At 34.1% G+C, this 26,937-nt stretch overlaps 1 protein-coding gene across 9 annotated transcripts; it reads left to right on the forward strand.

Annotated features, from left to right (window-relative positions):
- The first annotated feature begins 11,944 nt into the window (after positions 1–11,944).
- LOC131165403 (OVARIAN TUMOR DOMAIN-containing deubiquitinating enzyme 9) lies at positions 11,945–25,555 on the forward strand. 9 transcript variants are annotated; one of them, XM_058123165.1, is made up of 12 exons: positions 11,945–12,189; positions 13,199–13,242; positions 13,977–14,336; positions 14,429–14,607; positions 15,088–15,161; positions 15,902–15,956; positions 18,439–18,513; positions 19,322–19,395; positions 19,518–19,566; positions 21,527–21,611; positions 23,121–23,177; positions 25,039–25,555. In XM_058123165.1, exons 2-12 carry the CDS (start codon positions 13,233–13,235, stop codon positions 25,086–25,088), a joined length of 1,068 nt encoding a protein of 355 aa, XP_057979148.1. In that variant the 5' UTR covers positions 11,945–12,189; positions 13,199–13,232; the 3' UTR covers positions 25,089–25,555. The 9 variants fall into 9 exon arrangements, with proteins under 9 accessions (XP_057979148.1, XP_057979142.1, XP_057979144.1 ...); XM_058123162.1 differs by having other exon boundaries at positions 11,946–12,189; positions 25,196–25,555; XM_058123164.1 differs by lacking the exon at positions 11,945–12,189 and adding an exon at positions 12,241–12,354 and having other exon boundaries at positions 25,196–25,555.
- The last annotated feature ends 1,382 nt before the right edge of the window (positions 25,556–26,937 follow it).

The raw sequence follows: 26,937 nt of genomic DNA on the forward strand, positions 1-26,937 counted from the left end.
TCTCCTCGTATCCATTATCTCTTCCAAGTTGATGTATTTTTGTGCCCTGGCCATTAGCTCTCCCATGTTGGCTGGTGGCTTCTTCCCTAACGAATATAGGAAGGCTCCAGGTTGGAGGGCCATGGTTAGGGCCACCAGCGCCACCCCGTGATTCAGGTTGCGAATCTCCAGGGTTGTTGTGATGAAGCGGTGTTTAAACTTCTTCAGCATTTCCCATTCTCCCTGAACCAGACTCATCGAATGGGTCATGGTCTTGGCGATCCTTTGACTACTAATGAAATGGCCAGTGAATTTCTGCTCCATCTTAGAGAAAGAGTTGTTCGATCTAGGCTTAAGGGTTCGGTTCCATGCTCTGGTGTTGCCTTAAGGGTAGTAGCAAACGCATGGCACATTATGGCATCAAGTGCGCCCTGCAATTACATCAATACCTTGAAGGCATCCAAGTGATCAACTGTGTCAATCGAGCCTTCATAACTTTCAAAAGTTGGCATTTTGAACTTGCTGGGCAGCCGGACCTCCATCACTTCTTTGGTGAATGGTGGATTCGACGACTTTAACGAAGCCTCTCCATAAGAGGGGTTGGTTCGACCCTCTTTCATCATTTTTTCTATTTGATCAATCTTTTTTATTCTTTCCTCTAGCTCATTTGATCTTTGTTCATTGAATCCTACGTTGTTCGCGTCCTCCACCTTCTTCGTGGGGTTGGTTTTTTCATTGCTCTCCTTCAGGTCTTCCGCTTTCTCCTGTGCGTCAAGATCAACTAGCTGTTGGCAGGGGGCAAGTGTAACGACCTCAAAATTCTTATCATTTTAAAAAAAATATATATACAATAAACATTCCTACGCAGTAGAAACACAAATCATAAAACCATTTATACATAAACTGTACAATACCAGAATCCAGAATATATAGATCATACAAAAATATCCCTCCAATGTCATCTACTTAAAAGATATACAGCTCTGACAAAAACTCACCCTATAACCAGGGTGATCTAACTACTTCCTATCCACGAGCCTGATCTACTCGCCTAACTAGCTCACCTGAAAATGGTAAAATAATGGGGTGAGTCGACGCTCAGTAAGTGGAAATATGCTATTGCTAGTGTGTGGCAACTAAGTTAAGAATACTTAAAAACAACAATTGAACTGTAATGCAATTAATAATCTGTAAAACATATCTTTCAAACATTTCTTTCTTTCTCAATTAAAATATACTGTATCGCATGTTTCCTACTTTTCATACTGATAATATATCATACTATTCTCATCATATACTGTAAAATTGTTTTCATACATATAACTATTCTGTATCCCTAAAACTCTATACGTCATGATTTGACCCCTCATGACAGGGTTGTGCGGCCCGTAGGTAGGACTCTGTCTCGTCGGCCCTCCAGATAAGTCATCATACTCTACACTACCTTAGTCCGGCCAAACTGCATCCTCTCCTAAGCTCGGGACTAGCTACTACCTCATCAAACCGGCCCCCTCAACCTAGTGTACTGGGGAGCTGCATACTCTCTGAGCATGACTGACGGTATCCACATACTATCTGAGATATGTGGTTGCACTCTATCTGTATCTAGCAATGGTACCGTGCTCTGTAATCTGTATCTATCTGTGTATCTTTCCTCAGGGATCTGATACTATATACATATATACATATATACTCTTTTACTGTTTTCATCATGTTTCCAAAATTATCGTAACTCCTTCTTTCTGTACTGTAAATGTAAAAACCCCAAAAAAAGAGATATAAAAGATTAGTGGAATGATTTCCAAATAAAAAAAATAAAAAAATAAAAAAGTAATTAATTAATTAACTAATTAATTAATCGGATTTAAAAGAAAAAGAAAAAAAATAATAATTAAAATTTATTTTTATTTTTATTTTTTTTAATAAAATATATTATTAATATTAATTAAATATATTATTATTCTATATATATATATATATATATATGTTAAACCACCTAAAGCTTCAAAGAAGCTTCAGGTGGATTCTTAATTTGAATCCACGCCCCCCCGGTATTATCTTCTTCTTCTTCTTCTTTTCTTTTCTTTTCTTTTCTTTTCTCTGCAACTCTCTCTCTCTCTCTCTCTCTCTCCTCACGTTCTCTCTCCCTCTCTTCTCGATTTCGTGACGAATTTTCACCCGATCGAAAATTCGAAGATACCATTAGACTCCATTCGCCGTTGCCGTCATTTCTACCGAAGTAGATCGGTGGTAGGAACGGCGTAAGCGTATTCCCTAGGGTAAGCCATTTTTCTCTTTTTCTTTAATTTCGTGCAAAATATAAGCCCAATTGACGAACGGACACCACCACGAGAATCTAGGGATGATTCTCTACAAGTCTAGCGGGACGGAATTCTCGTGGGAGTGTTGGGCCAAAACCCCAAATTTGGGGTACATGGGTTATTAAGGGGCTTATTTTTAATTAATTAGCATTAATTTAGAAATGCTAAAATATTAAGCATTTAGGACTGAAGTAGGATTTCTGGAATTTAAGGCCCGGGTGAGCGCCGCGAGTGTAATTTTGGGACCCATAGGCAAAATTTAGAAAATTAAGTGGGGATGTTAAATAATAGTTTAAATATTAATTTGAGGTATATGTAACCTAGGAAAGGCTAGATGAGTATTATTTTGGAGAAATAGATTAATTAATCTGAGGAAAATGTAAATTGCAGGAGTTAAATTTCGGCCGCCAAGGGCGTGAAATTTTGGGTCCTAACGAATTTCTCAGTAGTCAGGTAAGGGAATAAACTAAAGCAATAATTTTTCATACAAATTATTATTGATTATGAGTAAATTTATTTTCAGAAAAGCATATGTTATATTGTGTATTACGAATGAAATGTAGGATTGGGAAAATACTGTTATGATGATTAAAATGTATATGTATGTATGAGATGTAAGGAATTCACGATTTTAGAATATGAAGTATGGTTTTTTTTTTTACAGCACATGTGTGGCATGAATATTGTTTTACGTGGAATGTATTATGATTTGAAAAATTTTACGAACGAAACATGTTTTCAGGTATTATGAAAAGATGAATTATGTTGTGATAGTTTTGACGATTATATGATAAATGATGTATTTTCAGAATATATATACCTGAAACAATTTTGGCCCGAGACCATATATTTATGTTATCGGCACGAGGCCGTATTTATGTTATTAGCGCGAGGCCATATATTTATGTTATCGGCACGAGGCCGTATTTATGTTATTGGCGCGAGGCCATGTATTTATGTTATCGACACGAGGCCATATTTATGTTATTGGCATGTGGCCATGTATTTATGTTTTCGGTACGAGGCCGTAATTACTATATTTTCAGTATGAGGCCGTAATGATGTTATATATATGATCATGTATTATATGTTATCACCACCAGGATGTTAGTTTAGTTCAGTTCAGGGGCTCGGTACCATAGCTATATGTGTAGATTAGATATATATGTCAGATTAGTGCTAACCATCCCACGAGGGGATGGGAGATGGATAGTCGATGTGGCTTTCAGTAGAGTGTGGACATCCACCTGAAAGTCCAGACCAGGGTGTGGCGGGCTTATCGTACTTACAGACATATTTGATTCGGCAGTGGTTGGCCAGCCATTGTCGGGTCCCGTCTTCGGGCTGCACAACCTGTCATGGGGGGTAATACATGACACCAGCTAGCTATTCATCCTAGGTTTGTTTTCAATACTACAGTTATAACAGATGATTTTATGTATGTTATGATTTATTAACAGATGTGAAAATATATGTTTATCCAGTATGATATGATGGATGTTTACAGAATTATGAAATGTACTACATATGTATACGTATATGTACCTTAAATATTCGTGTTGCCACACAACTGTATATAGTTTATTTTCCCTTACTGAGAAGTGTCTCACCCCCAAACTTAATTAATTTTTCAGGAGCCCCTCAGAGACCGGCGGGTCAGGGCCGCCGTTGAGCTAGTGAGATTACCCTGTGAGAAGGGTAAGATTTTGTAATAGGGTCAGAATAATTTTGTGTTTGACCCTAAAGATATTTTGATGTATATGAGGATGTATAGAAGTACAGTTTTATAATGTTATAGAAAGCTCTGGTATTATGTTTTATGATTTGATGTTTGAGATTTTATGTTTACTGTTGCAAGGTTTTCCGCTGTGTTTGATAGGTGTCCCTGCTACCCACGGGTTCGGGTTGACCATTTGATCTATTATGTGACATTTTATATTAAGAAATTAAGGGACGTTACAGTAAATGCTGTAATCTCTGTATATATAACATTCTGTATAAAATTGTGATACACATACTGATCTGAATAAATATGCATACATGTATATGTATATATATATATATATATAAATATCTGTTCATGAAACTACTCGTATAAAAACTGTATATGCATGTAAATTTCTCTGTATATTTATATCCTTATCTGTATAATCTATATAATCTCTCACTAAGATTGAGGCGTTACGTATCGCCGTCCCTCAATTCAGTATAGTATGATATATTATAATAACTGTATAAATTTCTTCATCTCATAAAAATCTACTCAGGCCACACAAGCATTTAAACTCATATTCTAAAATAAATACTATTTCAAACTCATATTCTGAAAATTCTGTATAGTAAAATGGTGTAGTTATGCATCTATAAAATCTCTAATATCATTACAAAACTCCTAGCATAGCATATTTCCCTTACCTCAACTTTGAAAAGCTCATATAAAAATATGACTCTATACCCGCAGGATTCCTAACTCAACATCCTGAAAACACAATGTTTCAGAACAAAACATCAGTATTTCTTAGTCTACATCATTTCCTATAACTGCCAGAAAGTCTAAAACTCAATAAAAGACCTTACCCTGAATTTGAGATGAAATTCAACTTCGTTTTCTCGACAATCCGCTCCGGCAAACTTGTAGAGAATTCCACCAGGAGCGTCGTGGTAACTTCGGACCGTCGATCCGGTGACTGGTGGGGCCGAAAACGAAAAGAGAAGGGAGAGAGAGTCGTAGGAGAGAGAGAGTGGCGAGAAAAATGATAAAAATCCCGAATTTCCCATTTTTATGCTGCCAGATTCTTCGACGAGACACGTCATCTCGTCAACGAGTCTTTCATTAAATTTGTTGACGAGTCCCTGTATTCGTCGACGAAATTTAGGCTGCTCTATACCCCCTCTCGGTATTTTCTCATTGACGATGCCCTATATTCGTCGAAGAAATCCTTAAAGTCTTCGTCGACGAAACCCTGTGTTCGTCGACGAAGCTTGGCAATTTCCCGCAACTATGATTATTTTATATTATCTCCAAAATGCAAAGTCTACGGCCTCTTTCTGTTTCTGTATTTATTTTCTCTCCCTCTTTTTATTAAAATGTTATTATTTTTCGGGTCACTACAGCAAGTTCTCCATGACTCTTTTATTGCAAGAGCATATTGAACATGTCCTTCATATTCTTTTGTGAGGCTTTCATTCTCCTTTGGAAGATAAGGAATTCTTCTCTTGTCACTCCCAACCGGTCTCCAGGCGTGGAGTGAACGGATTGGGGTGATTGGCCACCCGCAGCAGGATCAGACCTAGAATTGGTGGTTGCTGCCATGATTCAAAAATCGAGATTGGAGGTATGATGAGCACCTCTCAAAAGCGTTCCTACAAATGAAGCCAACTGTTGCGGGATAAAAAGTTGAAGAACCTCCTGTAGACCTTCCGATCTCGATCCCCTGAAAAGGACAGAAAAAGAAGCAATGCTCAGAGGACCCGGGGTGTACTCCGAGGGATCACTCTGCTGCCTAAGTAAGGGATTGCTCTAGATGTATCGACCCAAATTTAAAATGGTATTTAAACAATAAAAGAAAGGGGAATGGAAACCGAAACAGAAGGAGGCACTCCGAAGGAAGGTTATCAGGGTCTCGTCGACAAACACAGGAGATTCATCGACGAAGGTATAAGAGGATTCGTCGACGAACATAGGGGATTCATCGATGAAGGCATAAGAGGATTCGTCGACGAACACAAGGGATTCGTCGACGAGGAAATACCGAGAGGGGGGTTTGAGCCGACTGAATTTCGTCGACGAAATCATTAAAGGATTCGTCGACGAATGACGTGTTTCGTCGACAAAGCTTGTTCTATATATATACAAAAATCTGATTTTTAACTTCTTTAAGAAGCCAACTCTCTCCTCTCTCTCTCCCCCTTCAGTTCTCTCTCTCTCTTTCATCGATTTTGGGCCAGATCTTCGCCGGATCGACAATTCGAAGTCACCACGATGCTCCTAGGGAAGTTCTCTCCAAATCTGCAGGAGCGGATCATTGGTGAAAGTAAGGTGGAAACCATCCCAAATCCAGGGTAAGACTTTTTACTCAATATTTGGATTTGTGACAGTTGAGAAAAGTGTTATACGCTTAGAAATACTAAACTTTAGTTCTGGAAAATATTATTTCCAGGGTGTTGAGTTGAGAATCCTACGGGAGTGGGGTAGATTTTCTTAGGGGCTTTTCAGGAATCAGGTAAGGGGATAAACTAAGGTAGTTCCTTTTGAGAAAATGTATGTATATATAGTATTTGATTTCTAGAAAGTAAATATGTTTATATATATATGATTCATATTTGGGTAAATACTGTTAAAAATGATGGTGTAGTGACCCTAAATTTCTTAACATAAAATGTAACATAATAAATCAAATGGTCAATTCAAACCCGTGGGTAGCAGAGCATCTATCAATCACAGCGGAAACCTAAGCAGCAGTAAACATAAAATATCAATCATCCATCCATAAAGCATAATACCAGAGTTATCTACATTCCCAAAATACTGTTTTATTTACATTCTTTCAAAAAAAGTAAAAAATAACACTAGGATCATACAACAAAAAATCTCCTGATCCTAGTTCAACGCTTACCCTTTTAGTAGGGAAGCTAAACCCACTCAACGGCGGCCTTGACCTGCCGATCCCTCTTGATTTCCTGAAAATCATTTAATGGTCGGGGGTGAGACACTTCTTAGTAAGGGAAAATAAACCAAATACAGTTGTGTGGTAACATGAATATTTAAGGCACTTATACGTATACAGTACATTTCATAACTCTGTAAACATTCATCATATCATACTGGATAATCATGTAATTTCATATTTTTTAATAAATCATAACATACGTAAAATATCTGTTATAACTGTAATACTGAAAATATACCCAGGATGAATAACTAGCTGATGTCATGTATTACCCCCCATGATGGGTTGTGCAACCCAAAGGCGGGACCCGACAATGGCTGGCCGACCACTGCCAAGTCAAATATGTCTGTAAGTACGATGGGCCCGCCACACCCTGGTCCGGACTGCCAGGTGGACGTCCACAATCTATTGAAAGCCACGTCGACTATCCATCTCTTATCCCCTCGTGGGATGGTTAGCACTAATCTGAACATAGATATCTGATCTACATATAGCTACGGTATTGAGCTCCTGAACTGAATTAAACTAACATTCAGGTTGTGATAACATATAATACATGATCATACATAACATAATTACGGCCTTGCGCCGAACAAATCATAATTACGGCCTCATGCCAAATACATCATAATTACGGCCTCGTGCCGAATACATCGTAAATACGGCCTCGTGCCGAATATATAGTAATTACGGCCTCGTGCCGAAATCATCTCAGATATATACGTTTTGAAAATAAATCGATTATCATACATTCGTCAAAATCATTATAACATAACATATCATTTCATAATACCTGAAAACATACTTTGCTCATAAAATCTTTCATATCATAATACGTTTCACGTAAAATAATATTCATGCCACACATGCGCTATATAAAATCATACTTCTTTTTCAAAAATCGTAATTCTCTGGTATCTCATACATACATATACATTTCAACATAATAACAGTATTTCCCAAACGTATTTCAACCATAATATACAAATATAACATACGCTTTTATGAAACTAAATTTACTCATAATTAATAATAATTTGCATGGAAAGTAACTGATTTAGTTTATTCCCTTACCTGACTACTGAGAAAGCCCCTAAAATATCATAGCCTGACCCTCGTAGGATTTCCTGATCAATACCCTGAAACTTAAAACTCCCAGTATTAAATTTCAGTATTTTCATGTGTACATCATTTCCTATAACTATTGTAAGACCAAATTCGGCTTAAAAAGTCTTACCTCAACTCAGGGATAATTTTCAACTTCGTTTCCCCAACGATCCACTCCGGCAAACTCGTAGAGAACTTCGCCAGGAGCGTCGTGGTAGCCTCAAATCTTTGATCCAGTGACTGACGGGACCAAAATTGAAGAGAGAAGTGAGAGAGATACGTAGAGAGAGAGAGAGAGAGGAGAGAGTGAGGGGCGCTGAAAATGACAAAATATCCCGATTTTTCACTATTCATACTGCCACATTCGTCGACGAGGCACGTCACTTCGTCGACGAAATTCTAAACAGCCCAAACCGCCTCTTGGTATTTTCTTGTCGACGAAACCCTGTGTTCATCGACGAAATCCTTAAAGCCTTCGTCGACGAAACCCTGTGTTCGTCGATGAAGCTTGGCAGCTTTCCTTCTGTTCCTGTTTCCATTTTTCCTCCCTCTTTATTATTTAAATTCCATTTTATTCGAGTTGTCACAGATGGTATACTGAATATGTGAAAATTTGTTGGTGTGACATAAGTATAATATATTAAAAAATATTGTCTTTTGGGAATGTGAATGATACAAATTTTATAATGGAAAAACCGGCATACGGGCTGAGATTTTTATATGTTTTCTCGGCGTACAGGCCGTGTTATGTGGATGTGATTTGCTAGCGTACGGGTTGTGCTATGATTTGCCGGTGTAAGGCCGTGCTATGTGACTGTGATTTGCCAGCGTACGGGCTGTGCTATGTTTTGCCGGCGTATGGCCCGAGTTATGAAAATGTGAAATACTGGCGTACGGGCCGATGATTTTCATGATATACGTATATATGCAAAATGATATGATTGATCTGGTAATTAATGATATGAGATATCCATGTATCACAATTTTAGTATATGTTATATGATATCAAAACCTGGTTGGCTTGGTCTAGGCTAGCACTTGCACGGTACCGTTGCTATGTATCCATGGTTTTCGTGATCATGATATTTGTATTAACGCTGCTGTACGGAGTGGTGTGAGATTGGATGGTCGATGTGGTTTTAAGAAGTGTGTGTGATCGCCCCTGGTGTACGGACCAGGTCAGGCAGACCAATCAAACTTACAGACTGTACGTTTGACTTGGCAGTGGTAGGCCAACCATTATCAGGTCTTGCCTTCTGGCCACACAACCCAGTCATGTGGGGGTAATACATGACAACAACCAACTAACCTACCAAGAATTTTTTCGTATTATTATTATTATATGAGATGAGATATGAATATGAAAATGCAGTATGTTCCGCCATATTTTGATATATATATATATATATATATATATATATATATATGTTTTCCCAGATTTGATAAAACAGCTACTGTACATGTTATGTATGATATGTGTATAACACGGAATACTCATGTTGCCACACACTAGTATTAGTTTATTTCCCTTACTGAGAGGTATCTCATCCCTAAATTTTATAAACTTTTCAGGAGCCTTAGATAGGAGAGCGGGAAAAGCCCCGCCAAGCTAGAGCTCTTGTCTGCCCTTTTTGAAGGGTAAGTTTTACTAGGGACAGTTAGATTTTGGTGAGATGTGTCCCTAGATTTTGTTCTGTTGGGATGTATATACTGAAATACAGTGGTATAGTGACTCTGGTATTTGCAGTAATGTGATGGATGTTTTATATTTTTACAATATTGTGATTATGTGTTTCCTGCTGCTTAGGCTTTCGTGTCGTGTTCTGATTTATCCCTGGTACCATGGGTCAAGGTGGATTATGATCTGCTGAATTGGGATTTGTGATATTGAGTTTTTTAAAAAAAAATGTGGAAATTGAGCAGGTCGTCACACTAGAGAGGTAGCAAGCAACAATAAATATGGGTTAAGAATGAGATACCTTAACCTCTTCTTCGAGTCCCTATTTATAGTGATGGGAGTTGACCCAAGGGTGTAATGTCATTTAATGGCTAATTATTGTGCGGGCATGAATCGCTCTAGTCTTTATGGAGTTGATGTCAATTGCTTTGGTTGAGCAATTGTCTTTGAGGATGATCCTTATTGTTGTTGTGCCTTAATGCTCTTTTATGGCAAATGAACTCTTTTGACCTTGATATATTTAAGGTATATCAATGATAATGACAAAATATCTACTTTGATTTTTGAAAATAATGAGAATATTCAGGTAACCTTTGTGTATTTTGAGCTATTATTCAGGGGAAAATATGAGGTACGTCGAGTCTATATACTATAATCAATATGATTTCAACATCTGTATATATTTTAACTAAATTAAGTAGTTATAATTATTCACTTAGTATATCTTATAATTTATCATTATTAACATAATACATAAAAATATTTTTTTAATTAATTGGAAACCTACATTAGATTTAATTTATATAACGAGAGCTAACAATCTCCTATCTTATACTCCTTTCCACCCTCATAGAATTCAAATCCAAAACCTCCCACATGAAAATCTTACATTTTAAAAAATAATAAGTGTTGTACAAACAAAATAATTTAGCAAAATATTTTCTAAAAATGTATATAATATTAGATTATTTATCTTCAGTGAAAACAGTACTTATTCTATTTTTAATAGGAGGAAAAGATGAAATAATATTACTTTCTTTTAATAAAGAAAAAAGAAATGATATGATGGTACTACTTTTTCAGTTCCCGTTTCTCATTTTATTTTTAATAATTATTAAAAAGCTTGAATTGAGATAGTGAGTGAGGATTTAATACTGCTAAAATTATCAAAAGAAATTTTCCATAATTGTATAAATTGATGAAAAAAAGTAATGTAACTGACTCCATCTATTGGGATTTAAGGTTTGATTTTGTTATTAATGTGTAAAGAAAAATCAATAGAAAAGGGTAAGTCCTCTTTTTTTGGATTAACAAATAGAAAGAAAAAAAATAAGACCTTTCATTTTTTTAAACTTATAATTTTATTTTTGATGAACGAACTAACATTTTGATAATCTAAAAATTTATTACAAAAGTTGTATATTCTCTCTTCAAATCTTTTTTCATTTAAAAAAAGATTTAAAAAGAGATTACAAGGGTTTTTAGTCTCATCACATTTTTTGCGTTTTATTATATAAATTAAAAGACTTTTTTTTCTAAAAATCAACAATTTAATTTCCTTTTCTTTTCTTCCTCAATCATCTAATTTAGAACAGAAAAAATTTATATTTTACGTGTTATAAAAAAATGATTTAGTACAAGAAAGGAGAAAACATTCAAATTTAATAAATTTATTAATATATAAAAAAAATTAGAAAAATATTATTATTCATTAGCTTAAAAAATACTTCTATTTTATTTACTTTGTAATTTTAATAATAATTTTCCCAATATATGAATTAAAAATTTTTATTTGTTCATTCTAAAATAGTAAAATGAATAGGTCCGAAAAGTGGGCTTGATTTTTTGACATTCCAAATTGATAAACTTCATGATCTCCATTTTATAAGCATTATTGCAACAAAATCCCCATTTATTAATTTTTAATTAATGCATGATCATTCTAATTTGGCAATAGACTTAATTATTTCAATAAGAAAAAGTCATTTAATATTCACAGCCACTGTTTCATTTTAAATTAATTAATATTAATTCATTAATCATTTACAAGATTTAATTTTAATTTTAAATTAACGAGCCCGTACCCCGTACCGGAGCCGGAACTTTCCGGTTACTGACGCAGCTTGCCACGTCGTGGCGCCACGTGGGCGCGGAGTTTTCGCTTTCACAAAGCAAGCCGCGAACGGCAACCGACCTTCAAAAAAAGACGCTTAAACGCACGGCAAGTCACAGATTCTCTCACAGGCCATCACGCCTAAACTTGCTCGACCTTTATTTACTGCCGCTGGCCAATCCAATCCACGAGGAAACCTACGATCTTTAAATTCTCCACATCTCTCTCTCTCTCTCTCTCTCTCTATACATATATATAGAATCATCTTTTTCTCTGTCCCGCTCTCTGAAGATTCCTTGTTTGGTTTTCAATTCGTGCAAGGTTCGTATTTGCGTTTTCATTACGGAACAAGAATTGAGATGATTTCTGATTGTATTGAAAGCTGATTTTTTTTAAAAAAAAAAAATTGAATTTTGCTGTTTTTTGTTTTAACGGTGGGGTTTGATGCTTTTGGATTGACCGACTTGGATTTTCTTAGGGTTTATGGTTAGAGTTGCAATTTGTTGAATTTTTGTTTTGTCTACTTTATGGAAATTTGAGTGAGTTTAAGATCACGTAATTAAGTCCGAAATGGTTTGTTGTTTATTTGTTTATTGGTTTAATGGTTGTTGGCAAAGGCGGCTGGGCGATTTTAAATTTCTGACTGAAACCTTGGAAGCTAGAAATGTTTGTTTACTTATTTGGACTTTGTTTTTTTTCTTGTGGGGATTGGGGGTGGGATGGGAATTATGATCGACTTGATAACTAATGAAATAGTTGTATTATTGTTGCTTCTGTATTTATATCTCTCTCGATTGAGTATGATGTTTTGTTTGCACTCAGAATCGTTCTTCTATTTGGAAGCAATTTTTTGTGAAAAGTATTGTTGAAGTTTGAAGGAATGAGGAGTTTTTCTTTTGGTCCAGTTGGGTTTCTTCATGGAGATGTGTCCTGATGTTGATATTTATGTTCTTTTTTGGTTTTAATCTTGATTAATTTCTGTATATTAGACTGGAGGTTGTGGCATGGATATCATTATATTTTTCACAACATATTGCCAGTTTAGCTATGGAACAATAATATAATACAAGGTTATAGTTGCATTAAACTCTAATTTTTAAAAAAGATAATGATGAGCTCCAATAATGCAACTCTTTATATTGGTTTTTTTTTTTTTTTTGGGGCATGTAAGGATGTCATACATGTAAATTTGGTAATTGCAAGTCCTTAACTTTGCTAAATATGATATGCAAGCTGGTTTAGGCTTTGGAAGATAGCAATTGCTAGAATGTCATACAATTTCCATTATCTGCTATGGATGATAAGGTTATTTATTTTATTTCTTGAACAGGAGGGTGTAGTTGGAATAGTATGAACTTGGACTAATGATTGTGGGTAGGGCTCCTTTATTCATTCCCTTCTCTTCTCTTCTCCTTGATTCACACCCTTTTGATTCAAGAACCAAATTAAAACCACTCGTTAGTTTCATATCTTTGTGAAAATCATGTGTGCAAAAAATTAGCTGAATTGATAATCTTTAGCTATGCATTCTAGTACCCTACTTATTTAGCAGCTGAAAAAAAAATTGAATTCAGATTGGATGCTAGCAATTATTTATCAATTTATTTTGTGCAAGCTTAAGGGATTAAAATATGGATGGTGTTGATCTATGATTTGCAATCAAAAAGGAGGAAAAGGAAGGAGAAAAGGAGAGGGGCCCTGCCTTTTGATTGCATATCTTGATGAGAGTGATTTCTTACACAAAATCAGAAACAGTACCACACATTAACTAAAGATTCTGAAAAAATTCTGGTTGAATTTTTATATTCTAACATATGGGGTTGGATGAAATATTTTTTTAAATGGGAAAAAATTGCATAATTCTGTTGCAATCTTTATTTGTCTACTTCAAATTGAAATAAACAGCTTTGAAATTTTTTGAGGTCAAAGGCCAAGTAATAATTTCTTGCATTTTTAAGGATAGTTACATTCCATTATGTTCCTGAAGTTGGAAGCTACTTTGACTTGTTTACATCTTTATACTAACTGGCTGTTTTAAATGTCAATTTTGTCATGTATAACCTGTTTGATTCCTCACTAGATGTTACATTGTCACAATGTGGTTTTAGGTGCTGCAAGACCTTTGTTGGAAATGATTAACTACGAGCTAGACCCTGATATAGTTCGGTGGGGTCTCCATCTTCTAGACGTTTGCTCTCTTTCTCATAACGGTTCTTGTAGTGGAATTACTCAATATGCTGCAGATCCTTGTCCAGTTGAGTATATTAGAGAAGGTTATTGCAGAGATTGCGAAGCAGAGAATATAAATGTGGAGAATGATGAGGTTATTGCACATGCACTTCAAGAAGAATTTTCACACCTTGCATCTGTAGAAGCATCAGGATCTTCGCATGTGGAGAATGAGCAAATGCAAGCATCTGTTCTTGCACAGGATTGGATTTCTCCCTCTAGAAGACACAGTAGCACTGGTATTGGAAAAATTATTACCTGTCTTTCTGATTAGTTATTGTCTTTGGCTGTTTGTTTTCTTCTTTATTTATCGTGATAATGTTGTTTACAGTGGCAGGGCCTCAAAATGGTGAGGAAGAGGTAGATGGAATGGGAATTTCGTGCTCATGTTCTGGCCTGGGAGAAAAATTAGTCAACAATGATGACTGTACATGTTGTCTAGAGATAGAGGATGAGTCTACTCTTGATGGTGAAGTAGGCAAGAGGTTGAACCAGATGAATCCTGTTCCTGTAAGTTTTACGGAGTTGCAATAAGACTGCAATATTTTTTTAATGCTCCATGGCTAGTTGATATAGATTGCATTTGTGTCATGGAATAATCTCTCCTGGAATTTTATTTTATTTTATTTTATAGAACTCCCTGTATGTTGTTTGCAGCGGCATCACGTCGAGACTTTCTTGGCAGCACATATTATAAATAGCTAAAAATTGAATGAAAGTGACGTCTTTTGTTCTTCTAAAGGATGCCTGTATAATGAAATAAATTGGATATGCATCTGCTGCTCTCATATTAAACGAATTTTTATATGTTATGAACATTTTGACAATATTATAATGATTTTTTATTTAATGACTTGATTTTCCACTTATGTCATGATATACATATTTTTCAATTGAGACAAACAGGGTGTGCATTTTGTTGGATGGATTTGCTTGTATAATCTGCAGTCCGTACTTTGGGTCCAATACTCATAATCTGGGTATGTGCAGCATGTTCCCAAAATCAATGGAGAGATTCCATCAGTTGATGAAGAAACATCGGATCACCAAAGGCTGCTGGACAGGTCTTTTGCCAATTTTATTTCTTCATAGCTTTTATACATGATATGGATGGATAATAAGTGCTCTGTGGGAGTATCTGTTCTTTTTGTATTATTGTTTGATGTTTTTGGACTTAGAAGTTTCCATCACTTCTTGATTATTTGCGTATTCGGAATTGAGCCAGGAGTAATATGATTCTTCTCATTTAGTTTATCTTGCCAAATTTAGTGCTTAAGTTAAATTTTTTTTCCAGAGTTTACCATAACATACAAGATATAATGGGTCAATGATGTGCAAACAATAGTATCTTATTATACTTATTAGATTTTTTTCCCCTGTATGTTGTGAGGAACTCACAGAACAGTCTTATCCAGGGTATAAAGGGGGGCATAAGACAAAAGTGAGTAGTAGGAAAATACTAGATTGAATTTTGAAATAGTTGCATGAGAAAATAGAACCTTCAGATTGGACCATTTTACCATTTCACAAGCACATGACACCTGATGTGAACCATGCGTTGTCCTTCAGTTAGAAATCATGTCCCAAATTGGATGATACAAGTCATGAACAAATCTTTAGTTTAGTTCTTCTTTCTTGTCTATTATTATGGCTATCATTTTTTGGTTTTTTTCAGGGAGGGGGTTAGGTGGCAGTAAGTGGCATTCAACATTTTTATTATTGCTTTTTGCTTAATTTTAATTTTATCACTGCTAGTTTTAGATGCTATATATATTTAATGCAAGAAAATTCTTGGTCCTTTCAGATTGAAGCTGTATGATCTGGTTGAGTTTAAGGTTCAAGGAGATGGGAACTGTCAGGTTGGATTCTTTTATACATCTGTGCGTGTGTGTGTGTGAGTGTGTGTGTGTGTGTGTGTGTGTGTTTTTTTTTTTTTTTTTAATTGTATGGAAGTGCAGAGGTTTCTTTGTCTGTTTTGGGTTTTTTTTATATATATATATTTTAATTTTTTGTTTGTTTTAAGATTTTGTGTTACTAACATTTTGGTACCATGCAATTTATACAATGAAAAGTATGCATCATGCCTTATTTCAATTTTTTGCCGTGATTGCATTTTAGGAGCTTGATTTGTCTCACCAGCTTCTTGTGATGCATTTTTGGAGGTTGTTTTCACATTCTGAACTCATTTATAATCCTTTGGGTCCATTGCCGTACTTATTTTTTCTGAAAAATTACAACAATGCTGCAGAATTTCCTATTTTCCAATATTTATTTTGAAACTTATTTTATTGTTTTCCACTTCACCTCTACAAATGTTGAAAAACTGGAAAAGAAGGTTGCATTTTTGTAATTATTTAGAAACTAACAAATGAAAATAAAAAACTATTTTCCACAACTGAATAGGCCTTTAGAATTTTTTTTTTTCATCTCCAGTTTCTGAACTACAAATATACCACTTGCTTTCCAGTTTCCACACATTTTATAGTAAAAACAATAAAAGGATGTTTTCTAAGTTTTTGTATGCAAATGTTGGAAAACTAGAAAACAATATGGCAGTTTTGTAACTATATGGAAAATTTAAAATGGAAACTGAAAATTGTTTTGCATAATTAAACAGGCCCTAATTTTCAAAATCAAAGTAAATATGCACAACTAAACAAGCCTTTAACAATTTTTATTTTTCATTTCAAATTTACAAGGAACTACAATAATGCCACTTGTTTTCTAGTTTCTTTATATTTGTATAGGAATCTTGAAAAACAATAAAAGGATGTTTCCAAGATTTTTTATACAAATGTTGGAAAACTAGAAATAAGGTGGCAGTTTTGTAACTATACGGAAAATTAAAAATGGAAACTGAAAATTATTTTCCATGAATAAACAGGCACTAACTTTCAAAATCAAACACCTTCAGGTGGTTTTTTGGGAGCATGGATTTCGGACCTTGGATTTGGATTTGAGTTGATTTGGACAAATTTCAATACAATTTTATATTACATCTTATCGAAGATCCAATACGACTCTAAATCTAAAGCCTCTCCAAACATGGGGTCATAAACTTATTATGGACTTGGAACATAGATGATTGTTTCTTGTCATCACAGAATTTTTCAATGGATGATTTGCTAACTATCTGGTATGAGGATCCTTTAATGTAGCAATGAAAGCTGAAACTAATTGAGTTGCCCTCTATACCATGTTTGGTATCTCTTGCAGAAAAGGAAGGAAGAGTTAATATTTTAGGGATGGTTCTCTTTTTCATATTTGGTTGTTAACTCAGGGGCTTGTTATTGCTATAAAAAATTATGGAAGTAAAAACAAGAAATGAAAACTGAAAACTATGAAAACATAAGCTAAAAACTACAAGTAGTGACTGGTTTGGTTAATATTTCCAAAACAAAACAAATTAAATAAAACAAATATTGAAAACCAGAAAACTAGTAATATGTTTGGTATTTTTTTCAAAACTAAAACAAATTAAAAACTTAGTTGAGGTCATGTTCATTTTTTCCCTTGAATCAAACAATAATTAAAAATTTTATTGAAATATGAAAATGCAAAATAACAGAAATTGTAAAAAAATATAAATTAATTATTATTTTATTTAATCATTATATTTTAAATGCACTTATTAGTGCTCCAAGAACAACCTTATCGTACATGACATTAGAAAAAAGTTAAAAATGATTTTTTGAATTTTTTTGTTATTTTTTTTTCAAATTTTTTGAAATATTCTGGATATTTTTATTTTAACTCTATTTTAAAGTCAGATGGCCATTTTATTTTTATTTTAATAAAATTTTTTGTATAGGAGGAATGAATTAATTCATAAAAGTTAATTTTGGATATTGAAGTACTATAGGTTGTCATAACTAAAAACTATAAAATCTGTTTTTCAGTTTTTGTGAAAACTTACAACCGAAACAACAGATCCGTTTTGATAGCCTGTTTCTTCACTATGTAGCAAAAAAAAAAAAAAAGAGTAAGAAAATAGAAAACACAAGTTACCAAACAGCCCCTGCTGTATTGTTTTGTAGATTGTAGATACACATGTAGTCAACCATGATTCCATGAGTGCTAAGACATTTTTTTTCTCTTCTCAGTGCAAGTCATTGAGGTGGTGGTGTTTTTTTTGAAATGAAACTGATCTCCATAAATTATTGGACTTCAATTCTCCAAGATCCCATTTATAGTTGACCTTGACAACACATATTGATGGATTTATATTGGTTATATTGTTACTTGCATATTGTTCTTCCAAAATTTTTCTTTTAGTTATGTTTATTTCTTTTTCCTTCTAATCAGTTCATGCGATCTCTCATTAGTTTCATATTTTCCCAGTTTCGTGCTTTATCAGATCAAATATACCGTACACCTGAGCACCACAAATTTGTCAGACAAGAAGTTTTTAGTCAGGTTGGTACACTCAGAAATATTTTCTTAATTTTAATGCTATTGTTGAACACAAGGTCTTAAATTTCGATTTTGACTCAAATTTCGAAGCTCCAAAAGTACAGAAATTTCGACGGAAATTTCGATTTTGATGTCAATTTCGATTTCGATGTCAATTTCGATTTCGATTTGAAAAAGTAACGGAAACTAGTAGTAAAACATGAAATTATTTGTGAAACTTTAGAAATGGTTAACAAACATAATAATATAAGTTTTAAGACTAATATATTACAAATTAAATACATCTATGTTTTGTATGAAGTGAAAAAGTCGTAAAATAGTACGTGCATCAAACATGCTTATAAGATAATGTACATTAAATATATTCAATTCATGCAAATAAAATTCATAAATCATTTAAAAATTATGTATTATACAAACATTGATAATTTAGACATGAATGGTTAAATAAAATATTACTATAAGTTTATTTTTTCATATAATTTCAAAAGCACTTGTGATAACCTTTTGTTTCAATAAAATAAATTAAAAGAGAAATTTCACTTCACTCTTGAATCTCTCATTTGAATTTCGACAAAATTTCATTGTATAGTTAAAATATCGACAAATTTTGCTAAAATTTCGAGGTTTCGACAAATTTAGGATGATTCGTTGAGATTTCGACGGAAATTATGCAAGACGGAAATTGATTGCCATTTCGATTTCGAGGGTGACGGAAATCGGAAATTTCGACAATTTCGTGGAAATTTAAGACCATGACTTGAACATATAATGTTAATGGTTTTTTTATTACATTATCTTGGTGTCACAGCTAAAGGCTCACCGAGAAATGTACGAGGGTTATGTTCCTATGGCTTATGGTGACTATTTGAACAAAATCAGCAAGTAACATACTATATTCCTATCTACCCATCCCTCCTCTCCCTTTCTTTCTTCTTTCTCTCTCAGATCCAATAATTTGTTTTGTTTTTGGTCAATCTAATATACTTTTACGTGGATGAAAATAGGAATGGTGAATGGGGTGATCATGTCACATTGCAGGCTGCTGCTGATTCGGTATTATTACTATGCATTGTTCTTTTCTGTTTTTAAGTTTTTAGCCAGCTATTTTCTTTTAGGTTTCTGAAAGCAAATGAAGAATTGCAGCATTAACTGATGCATCTTTTATGATCATAGCTTAAGCTTTTTTCAACATATATCAAGGCAATTTAATCCTTTCATCTATTTCTTTATGAGCAATAGTTTTTTCTTAAAATTTTAGGTGTATGCACGAATAACTTCAGTTTATCCAGGAAGTCATAGAAATTGCTTGTTTCCTGCTTATGTGAGAGTGGAGTGAGCTTCTTATGCTATGAAATTGGTAAAAAATTAGCCATCAGAAGTTGGATTTTGACATTTTTTATTAGACTGTCATAAGGTTTGGTTTATGGAGGCTTGCAATATTGCTTGTTGCCTCAAATTTTCAAAGCTTGTTTGCAAAATTATTGTATATAATATTGAAGTATCTTTCGGTGCTATGCGTTGGACATATTTAAATGGGAGCAACTTGCATTGAACCTTTGCATGGTTTTTTAGACCCCTATAATTGGATTCATAGCACTAAAACAATTTTTTCCCTCTATCTTTTTGGTAGCAAGCAACACATCCATGGCATATGTTAGGCGTAGTGCCTATAGAGATAAGGGAAGGAGAGTTAAGATGGTCCAGTGAAGGGGTCTAATTGTAAATGAACAATATACTTAGGAGTATCTGGGAATTAAAAAAAATGAAGAAATTGAATGAGATTTGAGATAGCCAGCACATTGATTGAAAAAAGGGAGACCAAGTGCAGCGGAACTTTGGGGCAGTGATTGCCTCTGCCTAACTAGATTATGCATTATGCATAAGAGCTCACATTGACTTGAGCTTGTGGATCTGCCACTGGGTACATAGCTTTCGTATGGTCTCCATCGACTTGGAGAGAAGCATGATAAGGCTTCTGGAGTTGAAAGTTCGCTGAGACTTGGAAGCTTGATGAAGCTGCATCTACTATTTGAACAATTGGAATAGAGTCCAGGTAATTTTTGACCATGGTGTTCTTGCATAATGGTCAATATTAAGTTTCTGTTTTTTTCATCTTAAGTATGGATGCTTTGACTAGGCAACTAGCAGTTGTCAGGTCCCATGGGGAATGTCGTATGCTGAGTTGCTGATAATTTAGTATGGATTGATAAAACCGAAGTAGTGGTAAATTAAAAATGAAATTGTGGATAGAAGCTTTTGCATCAACAGGTTTTATATGGATAGAAAGAGGAATGTAGGATTACTAAGTGATTAAGTTGACTCCTGTGATAAACTGTCCATAATGAGGCAGAGATTGGGGTTGATGCTGTCCAGATAATTAGAAATGAGATGGGTCAGTTGGCTATTTGAAATAGTATGTTGGAAAGTGTTGTGTGCTTGTTCTACATCTATTGAAATTGAAGTTTTATGAGACGACAAATTGGCTGGCCATGGTCAGGGTTCTTATACAGAATGCAGATGTGCTGGAAGTTGCCAGAAAAGGAAGGAAAGGTTATGAATATATACATTGTTCAGTGGCTCCAGACGAGATGGTAGAAATTGAATAAATGCATCATCCTGTACGGAATATACCTGCAACTACAATATTTAATGGTATAATTAATGTTGAAGGTGTCTTGGCAAAATACAGATGTAGACAAAGAAATGTGTTCGTTTAGCCTCAGAAGACCTGGTTTTACTACACATAAATCAATATTACGGCCTTCCAACAAAGTGAAAAGGAACGAAAGGAAAAGAAAAGAAGAAGATCATTAGGTTTCTGTGTTATGCCTTGTATATAAAAAGAACATCATTAGGTTTCCCTGTGTTATACCTCATAGTTCTTGTATAGTTGTATGCCACAATGTTTATTCATATCCCATTCATTTAGGACTATACAAGTTGAATTAGAATTAATGTTTTGTAAAAAGTCAATTCTATTGATGGCTAATGTATGGCTGCCATATTATTGCAGTATGGTTTCAAGATTTTTGTCATAACGTCGTTTAAGGATACCTGCTACATTGAGATTCTTCCACAAATTCAGAAGTCAAATAGAGGTATATTTGCCTTTTCCCCAAAATTTCTCCAATGGTGTTTTTTATTTGTTTGTTTGGTTTTTTTTTTTTTTTTTCCCCTTATTTTGCTTTTTACTGTATGTCAAATATTATGGGGAATGACTTGGGCCTCCCGCCTCACCCCAGATTATGAATAAATAAATAAGGAAATAAAAACGAGCATGCAGCAGCTGCAGTTCTTTTTTTGGTTCGAGTGGTTGGGGAATTTAATAGTGCACAATATATTTGAAAGGCAGCATGAGAACCAAAATGTTTTCATTAATTATGTACATTCATGTTCTATTAGTTACCCTTTATGCGGCATTCGCTTCATGGATTCAACCTATGATTCCTAGGAATCTTCATGATTTCGGGGTATTCCACACTTGGTCCACATTTTATAGCCTGGAATCCCTTTCCATGAATGGTACATATATTCCCACAAAGCTCTTCGACACCGGCGTTCCTTTTCCCATTTTAAAAGGTGGGTATCAAATTCCCAGTTTGAGGGAATCATAAAAAAAATTATGAAGTGACAAAAAATGCCCTTGCTATATTTACAAATCCAAAATACCTCCCTTCCCCCTTTTTTATAACCTATTTCAATCCCAAGCGAAAGCTCTCTCACACTCTCTCCTCTGCACATATGGATGATTTTTTAAATAATGTGAAAACTTTGGGACAGAAGTTGGTGTTGACTATTGGATTTTTGAATTTAATTTTTTTAGGTTCAAATAATGTGAATTGTCCAAAAGAGAAAAAAAAAAAAAAAAACCTTTACAAGGTTAAATGACATAACTTCGCAAGCATATGTGGATTGCATATTATTATCGTATTGTTGGATTAGCTCTAAATTAATTTATTATTTTATTTATAATTTTTTTATATTTTGTTTTGAAGAAAAATTGCATTTTTTAATTAGCTCTACACTAATTTATAGTTTTATTTTATTTTTGATACTGTGTGTTCAATGACTTAGGCAATTTTAATTTTTATTATTTTGGTTTATCTGTTGAATTTTGTGCTAAAATGCCCTGGACAAGCATTTTTCTCTTTCCATTAAAAATCACTTATCCATCTTAACCATTTCAGGAGTAGAAATTTATTTTATCTTCATTTGTAGGAATAAACCAAACTTGGGAATTCCGCATGCCTAGGTATCTATCAATAACCAAATGTGGGAATCCTATATTCCTAGGAGTCTTGTATCTGAGTATAGCAATTCTCAGGAATCACAATTTTCGGGAGGGTATTGCAATTTGTGAACTAAATGCCACTTGTAAAACCTACTTAAGATGGCCCATCCATCTCTAGTTGCTTTTTACTAAAAGATTTGTTCATGATTCAATCGTGATTGTTATAATTTCACTTAAGTTTATATAATTTTTACAATTTTCTAAAGTTTGTTTATTTCTAGGGTAAGAATATGTACTATATGTTTTCTTTTCCTGGCCGTATTGTATAGTATAATTGTTATCATGTTTAAAACTTTGAAACCTGTGTTTTGTGCAGTTATTTCCCTGAGCTTTTGGGCGGAGGTGCATTATAACTCAATCTATCCAGCAGGAGGTAAGCATTTGTATGATGATGCTTCAAAACTTAGTTGGCATATTACAAGGGTAAAATTAGGCACATTTAGAGGTGTAAAATTAGGCAGAAGGGAAAAATGAGAGTGACATGAAATAGGAGTATAATCAGTTTGGGAATCGGACTGATCCCTATATTTTCTGGAGTTGGTTGGACCGTTTTAGATAATGTTTCCTTGTCTTTCGTCAGTGGCCTCTTCAAATGAATACTTGTTACTTCTTATATTGTGATGCATTGGTCCTGATTCCATCAAATATTGCCTAGGATTTTGAAGTTGTCATTAAACACAGTTGAATTAATTTTCCTAGTACTCTACAATTACATTGCGTTCTAAAAGCAGTTCTATGCATCATCCATCTCATTATTTTCGAGGCCCATTTTGATTCCCACTTATGGGGCACTTGAAAGTGGAAAAAATGCATCAAAATATTTTGTTTCTATTTTTTTTTCTTCTAGTAATATTTTATGTGTTTGATTTTCATGTATCTATGATTCTATATTTCCTGTTTGTGAGGGCGGGCCTTGGATCAACAGTAAGGCTGCTCTTTTGTGACTGGTTTGGTCACAGGTTTTGAGTCCTAGCAAACACCTCTATGCATAAAAGCAGGGTAAGGCTGCGTATACTTTGACGACCCTACCCCTATCCTCGCACAGTGGGGAGTCCTGTGAGATCTCTTTCTACTGTGAATTCCAAGTCTTTTTTAATAGAGAAATAAGAAATCAAAACTTTGAACTGAAATTTGATATGGGGGCATTTTCATGTTTTGGTTTTTCAAATTTTGGACATAGATGTGTGTATTTTTGGGCTCATGATCATTCTATTTTAAGAAATGTTTGTCACATCTGTGTGTTTTGTTGAATCTAAAAGTGGTAAATTTTTGTTTGAAAAAGAGTACACACAGATGAAAGGTTATCTTTAGTGTGTTCTTTATCTATTTATTTATTTTTTTACCATTTAGTTGGACATTATGTATGAAGAATGTGTCATCATGTAATAAACCAATATAAATCCTACACTTAGTCTGTAGTATTGATAAAAATATAAATTTTCTCATTTGGAGTTCGAACCTTTTTTAAATAGATTGTCTGTACCTTAGAAATCCTAATGATTAATATAAATGTGTCTGTAAACAAAATGAATATTTATGTTGCAGAAAGTCCTCGAATGTTGAACTGAGATTGTGGTCCATAAGTACTATATGATATTTATTGATAAATAGTAAAATGAATTTTTAGTTCATATTCATGAAATCATATAATGAAAAATCATTTGTAAATGAAAAATGTAAAAGCATTGTTTAAATTCTGCCCCTGAATTATTCCATTCCATTACACTTGGGGATTACTGAATGGTTAAATCCCTATTTAAAGAGATTTATATTCATCATTTATTGTTTCAAAAAAATATTGCATCGAAGAACTCTTCAAATATAAAACGAAAACGATATGGTTTAATGTGTAGAACATCATTTGGGGTGCAAGTAGGATCCTTACCAAGTAACTTTGTAAAATTTCAAAGGCTGGTATAGTTACACAACCTGGAGTGTTTGCACATTGATTCCTGTTGATGGGAACCCTCTCTATCTCTCTCTCTCTCTCTCTCTCTCTCTCACACACACACACACACACACACATACAGGGCGTGCGCACCAACCCACCTGCACTTACACATAATTCAAACAGATTGAGGGGTTAATTTTGAAAATGAGGATAAAAATGTTCCATGTCTACATCAAGAGAGATTGCAGTGGTAGCTTTTTTTTTCCCTTCTCCCTTTTTGGTTACTTGTAAGGTTGTAATGATTTTCTTTGTTGTGTTCTTTTGTTGTGCCATTTTATGTCAGACCTGCCTTCATTAGAAAATAAGAAAAAGAAGAAGTGGTGGAAATTTTGACGGGAGCAGCAGATGGATCTCTCCCATCTTCTTGTGCTAGCTTCTCTCAACATTAATTTGTCTTTTTATTGTTAAAAAGACTTCAGCTCTTTGTTGGCATTGTACAGCTTTCGGGTCCTTTGGAGATGGATTTTCTGGCGGATATCACCATTCTTTCCCAATGTGATGGGCTCTGCTATTGTATTTCCGCTCCTGCTCCAGTGTTTCGTCAATTTGAGACGCCTCTGCCGGCTTCTTTATGTACATATTCACACCATTTCTCTTTTAATGACCACTACTTTTCAATGATTCGTCTCTTTAGTAGCTGTTTCTAAGTATTATTCTGTCGCCTTTGGAGCATGCCTGTTTTGTGGCAGACTCAGACATTTGCTTTGTAGTGTCATTGTTTTGACTAATTCGATTGATGTAATAATTCTAGGTCTTATGTTTTCTCATTGTTGGCTTGGCTCAAGGAAAATATTTTCTCACTTGCATCTGTTGGCTGTATCTATTGACGCATAACATTATAGTTTTTCCTTTTTGAAGTGCATGAATGTGCGATGTAGTCATGGATAAAGATTTCAGGTAGTGTGATGATGAATGTTGTTGGCAATAATTGTAGCAGTATATCAATGTTGTTTTACAGAGTCCTCAAAGAAAAAGCGAGAGTGGGGGATGGAGAATTCAGCGAGGTCCCTTCATCTCTATGGAAACAACGGGGTTTAATGTTGAGATATGCTTCATGTGGTCATATGCAAGATAATTCCCATTTTCCTACTTCTGGTTTGGTTTTGGTTTGTGGAATGGAATGTGATAGGAATAGAATGAAATAAAAAATTGAATGGAGAATTTGAAGGAACTAAAGTGATAAATTTTATTTTATTTTGTTCAATTCCATACTATTCTTATTCCCAAATAATGAAGAGGTTTGGATACGGGGAGAATGAAATTTGCTCTCTAAGGTCTTTTGGGAGATGTCCATTGCTTAGAAAGGATGAAAAAGAGATGATGACGTCAAGAAGGCTGCGGCTTCGAAAGGATTTTGCTTGAGAAAAGAAAAAGAAATATAAAGAAGGAGAAAATTTATTTTTCATTATATTTTCCTTCAATATAAAATACTACTCAAAAATAAAAGTTTGGTAGTAAAAAGTAGGAAAAATTAAATATTAATGATTTATAAAATTAAAATTTTATTCATGGATTTGATATATTTATTATTTTCTTTCACTTTTTTGATAATCAATTTTGAAAATATAGATGTTTTGATTCTCTAATGTTTTTTGAATTTCAAATGGAGCCTAAAATTTGTCATACAGTCTTAGGGAGCTCGCACTATGTTTTATGTTTATGATTAGTTCAAGACATTGCTGGGAGAGTTCCATGCTTTTAAGTTTATGATTAGTTCAGGAGAGGAGAGGACATGAATATCAAAGAATCACTCAAGACTCGACCATGGGCGGCCAAACTTGCTGTGTGCTGTTGTAGGATTTGGCTCCCTTCCATTTTATTCTCTCTTTTGCTTTCACTTTGTATTATATCAATTTTAAGATGAGCAAATACCAACTTAATGCATCATATGGTTTGAAGATTAATTTAGTAGATTAATTATGAAATAATTCAATATTTTAAACTATGAATTAAAAAAGAAACTTTAAAGAACCCTTTTAAACTTTTGACTTAAAGATCAAATGGTGATATTTCGTTAAGCCAAATTGGAATTTATTGTTTTTACTTTCAAATGATTGGACGGTAGGATTTGATTCGTGTTTTCTACTAATACGGATATTAAAATGAATTACAATAGAGGAAAATTGAGAATAATAAAAATGGAGAGAAGTCAAATTGATTTAGTAGGATGTGAATGAGAATC

This window comes from Malania oleifera, chromosome 10 (assembly GCF_029873635.1).
Source record: "Malania oleifera isolate guangnan ecotype guangnan chromosome 10, ASM2987363v1, whole genome shotgun sequence".
Classification (NCBI taxonomy): Eukaryota; Viridiplantae; Streptophyta; class Magnoliopsida; order Santalales; family Ximeniaceae; genus Malania; species Malania oleifera.

What these genes read in the sequence shown, in the direction of transcription:
- LOC131165403 (XM_058123159.1), top strand. An exon ending in CACCAAAGGCTGCTGGACAG is followed by an intron (nt 15,162 to 15,901) that starts GTCTTTTGCCAA and finishes TGGTCCTTTCAG; the next exon opens with ATTGAAGCTGTATGATCTGG. An exon ending in AAGGAGATGGGAACTGTCAG is followed by an intron (nt 15,957 to 18,438) that starts GTTGGATTCTTT and finishes ATATTTTCCCAG; the next exon opens with TTTCGTGCTTTATCAGATCA.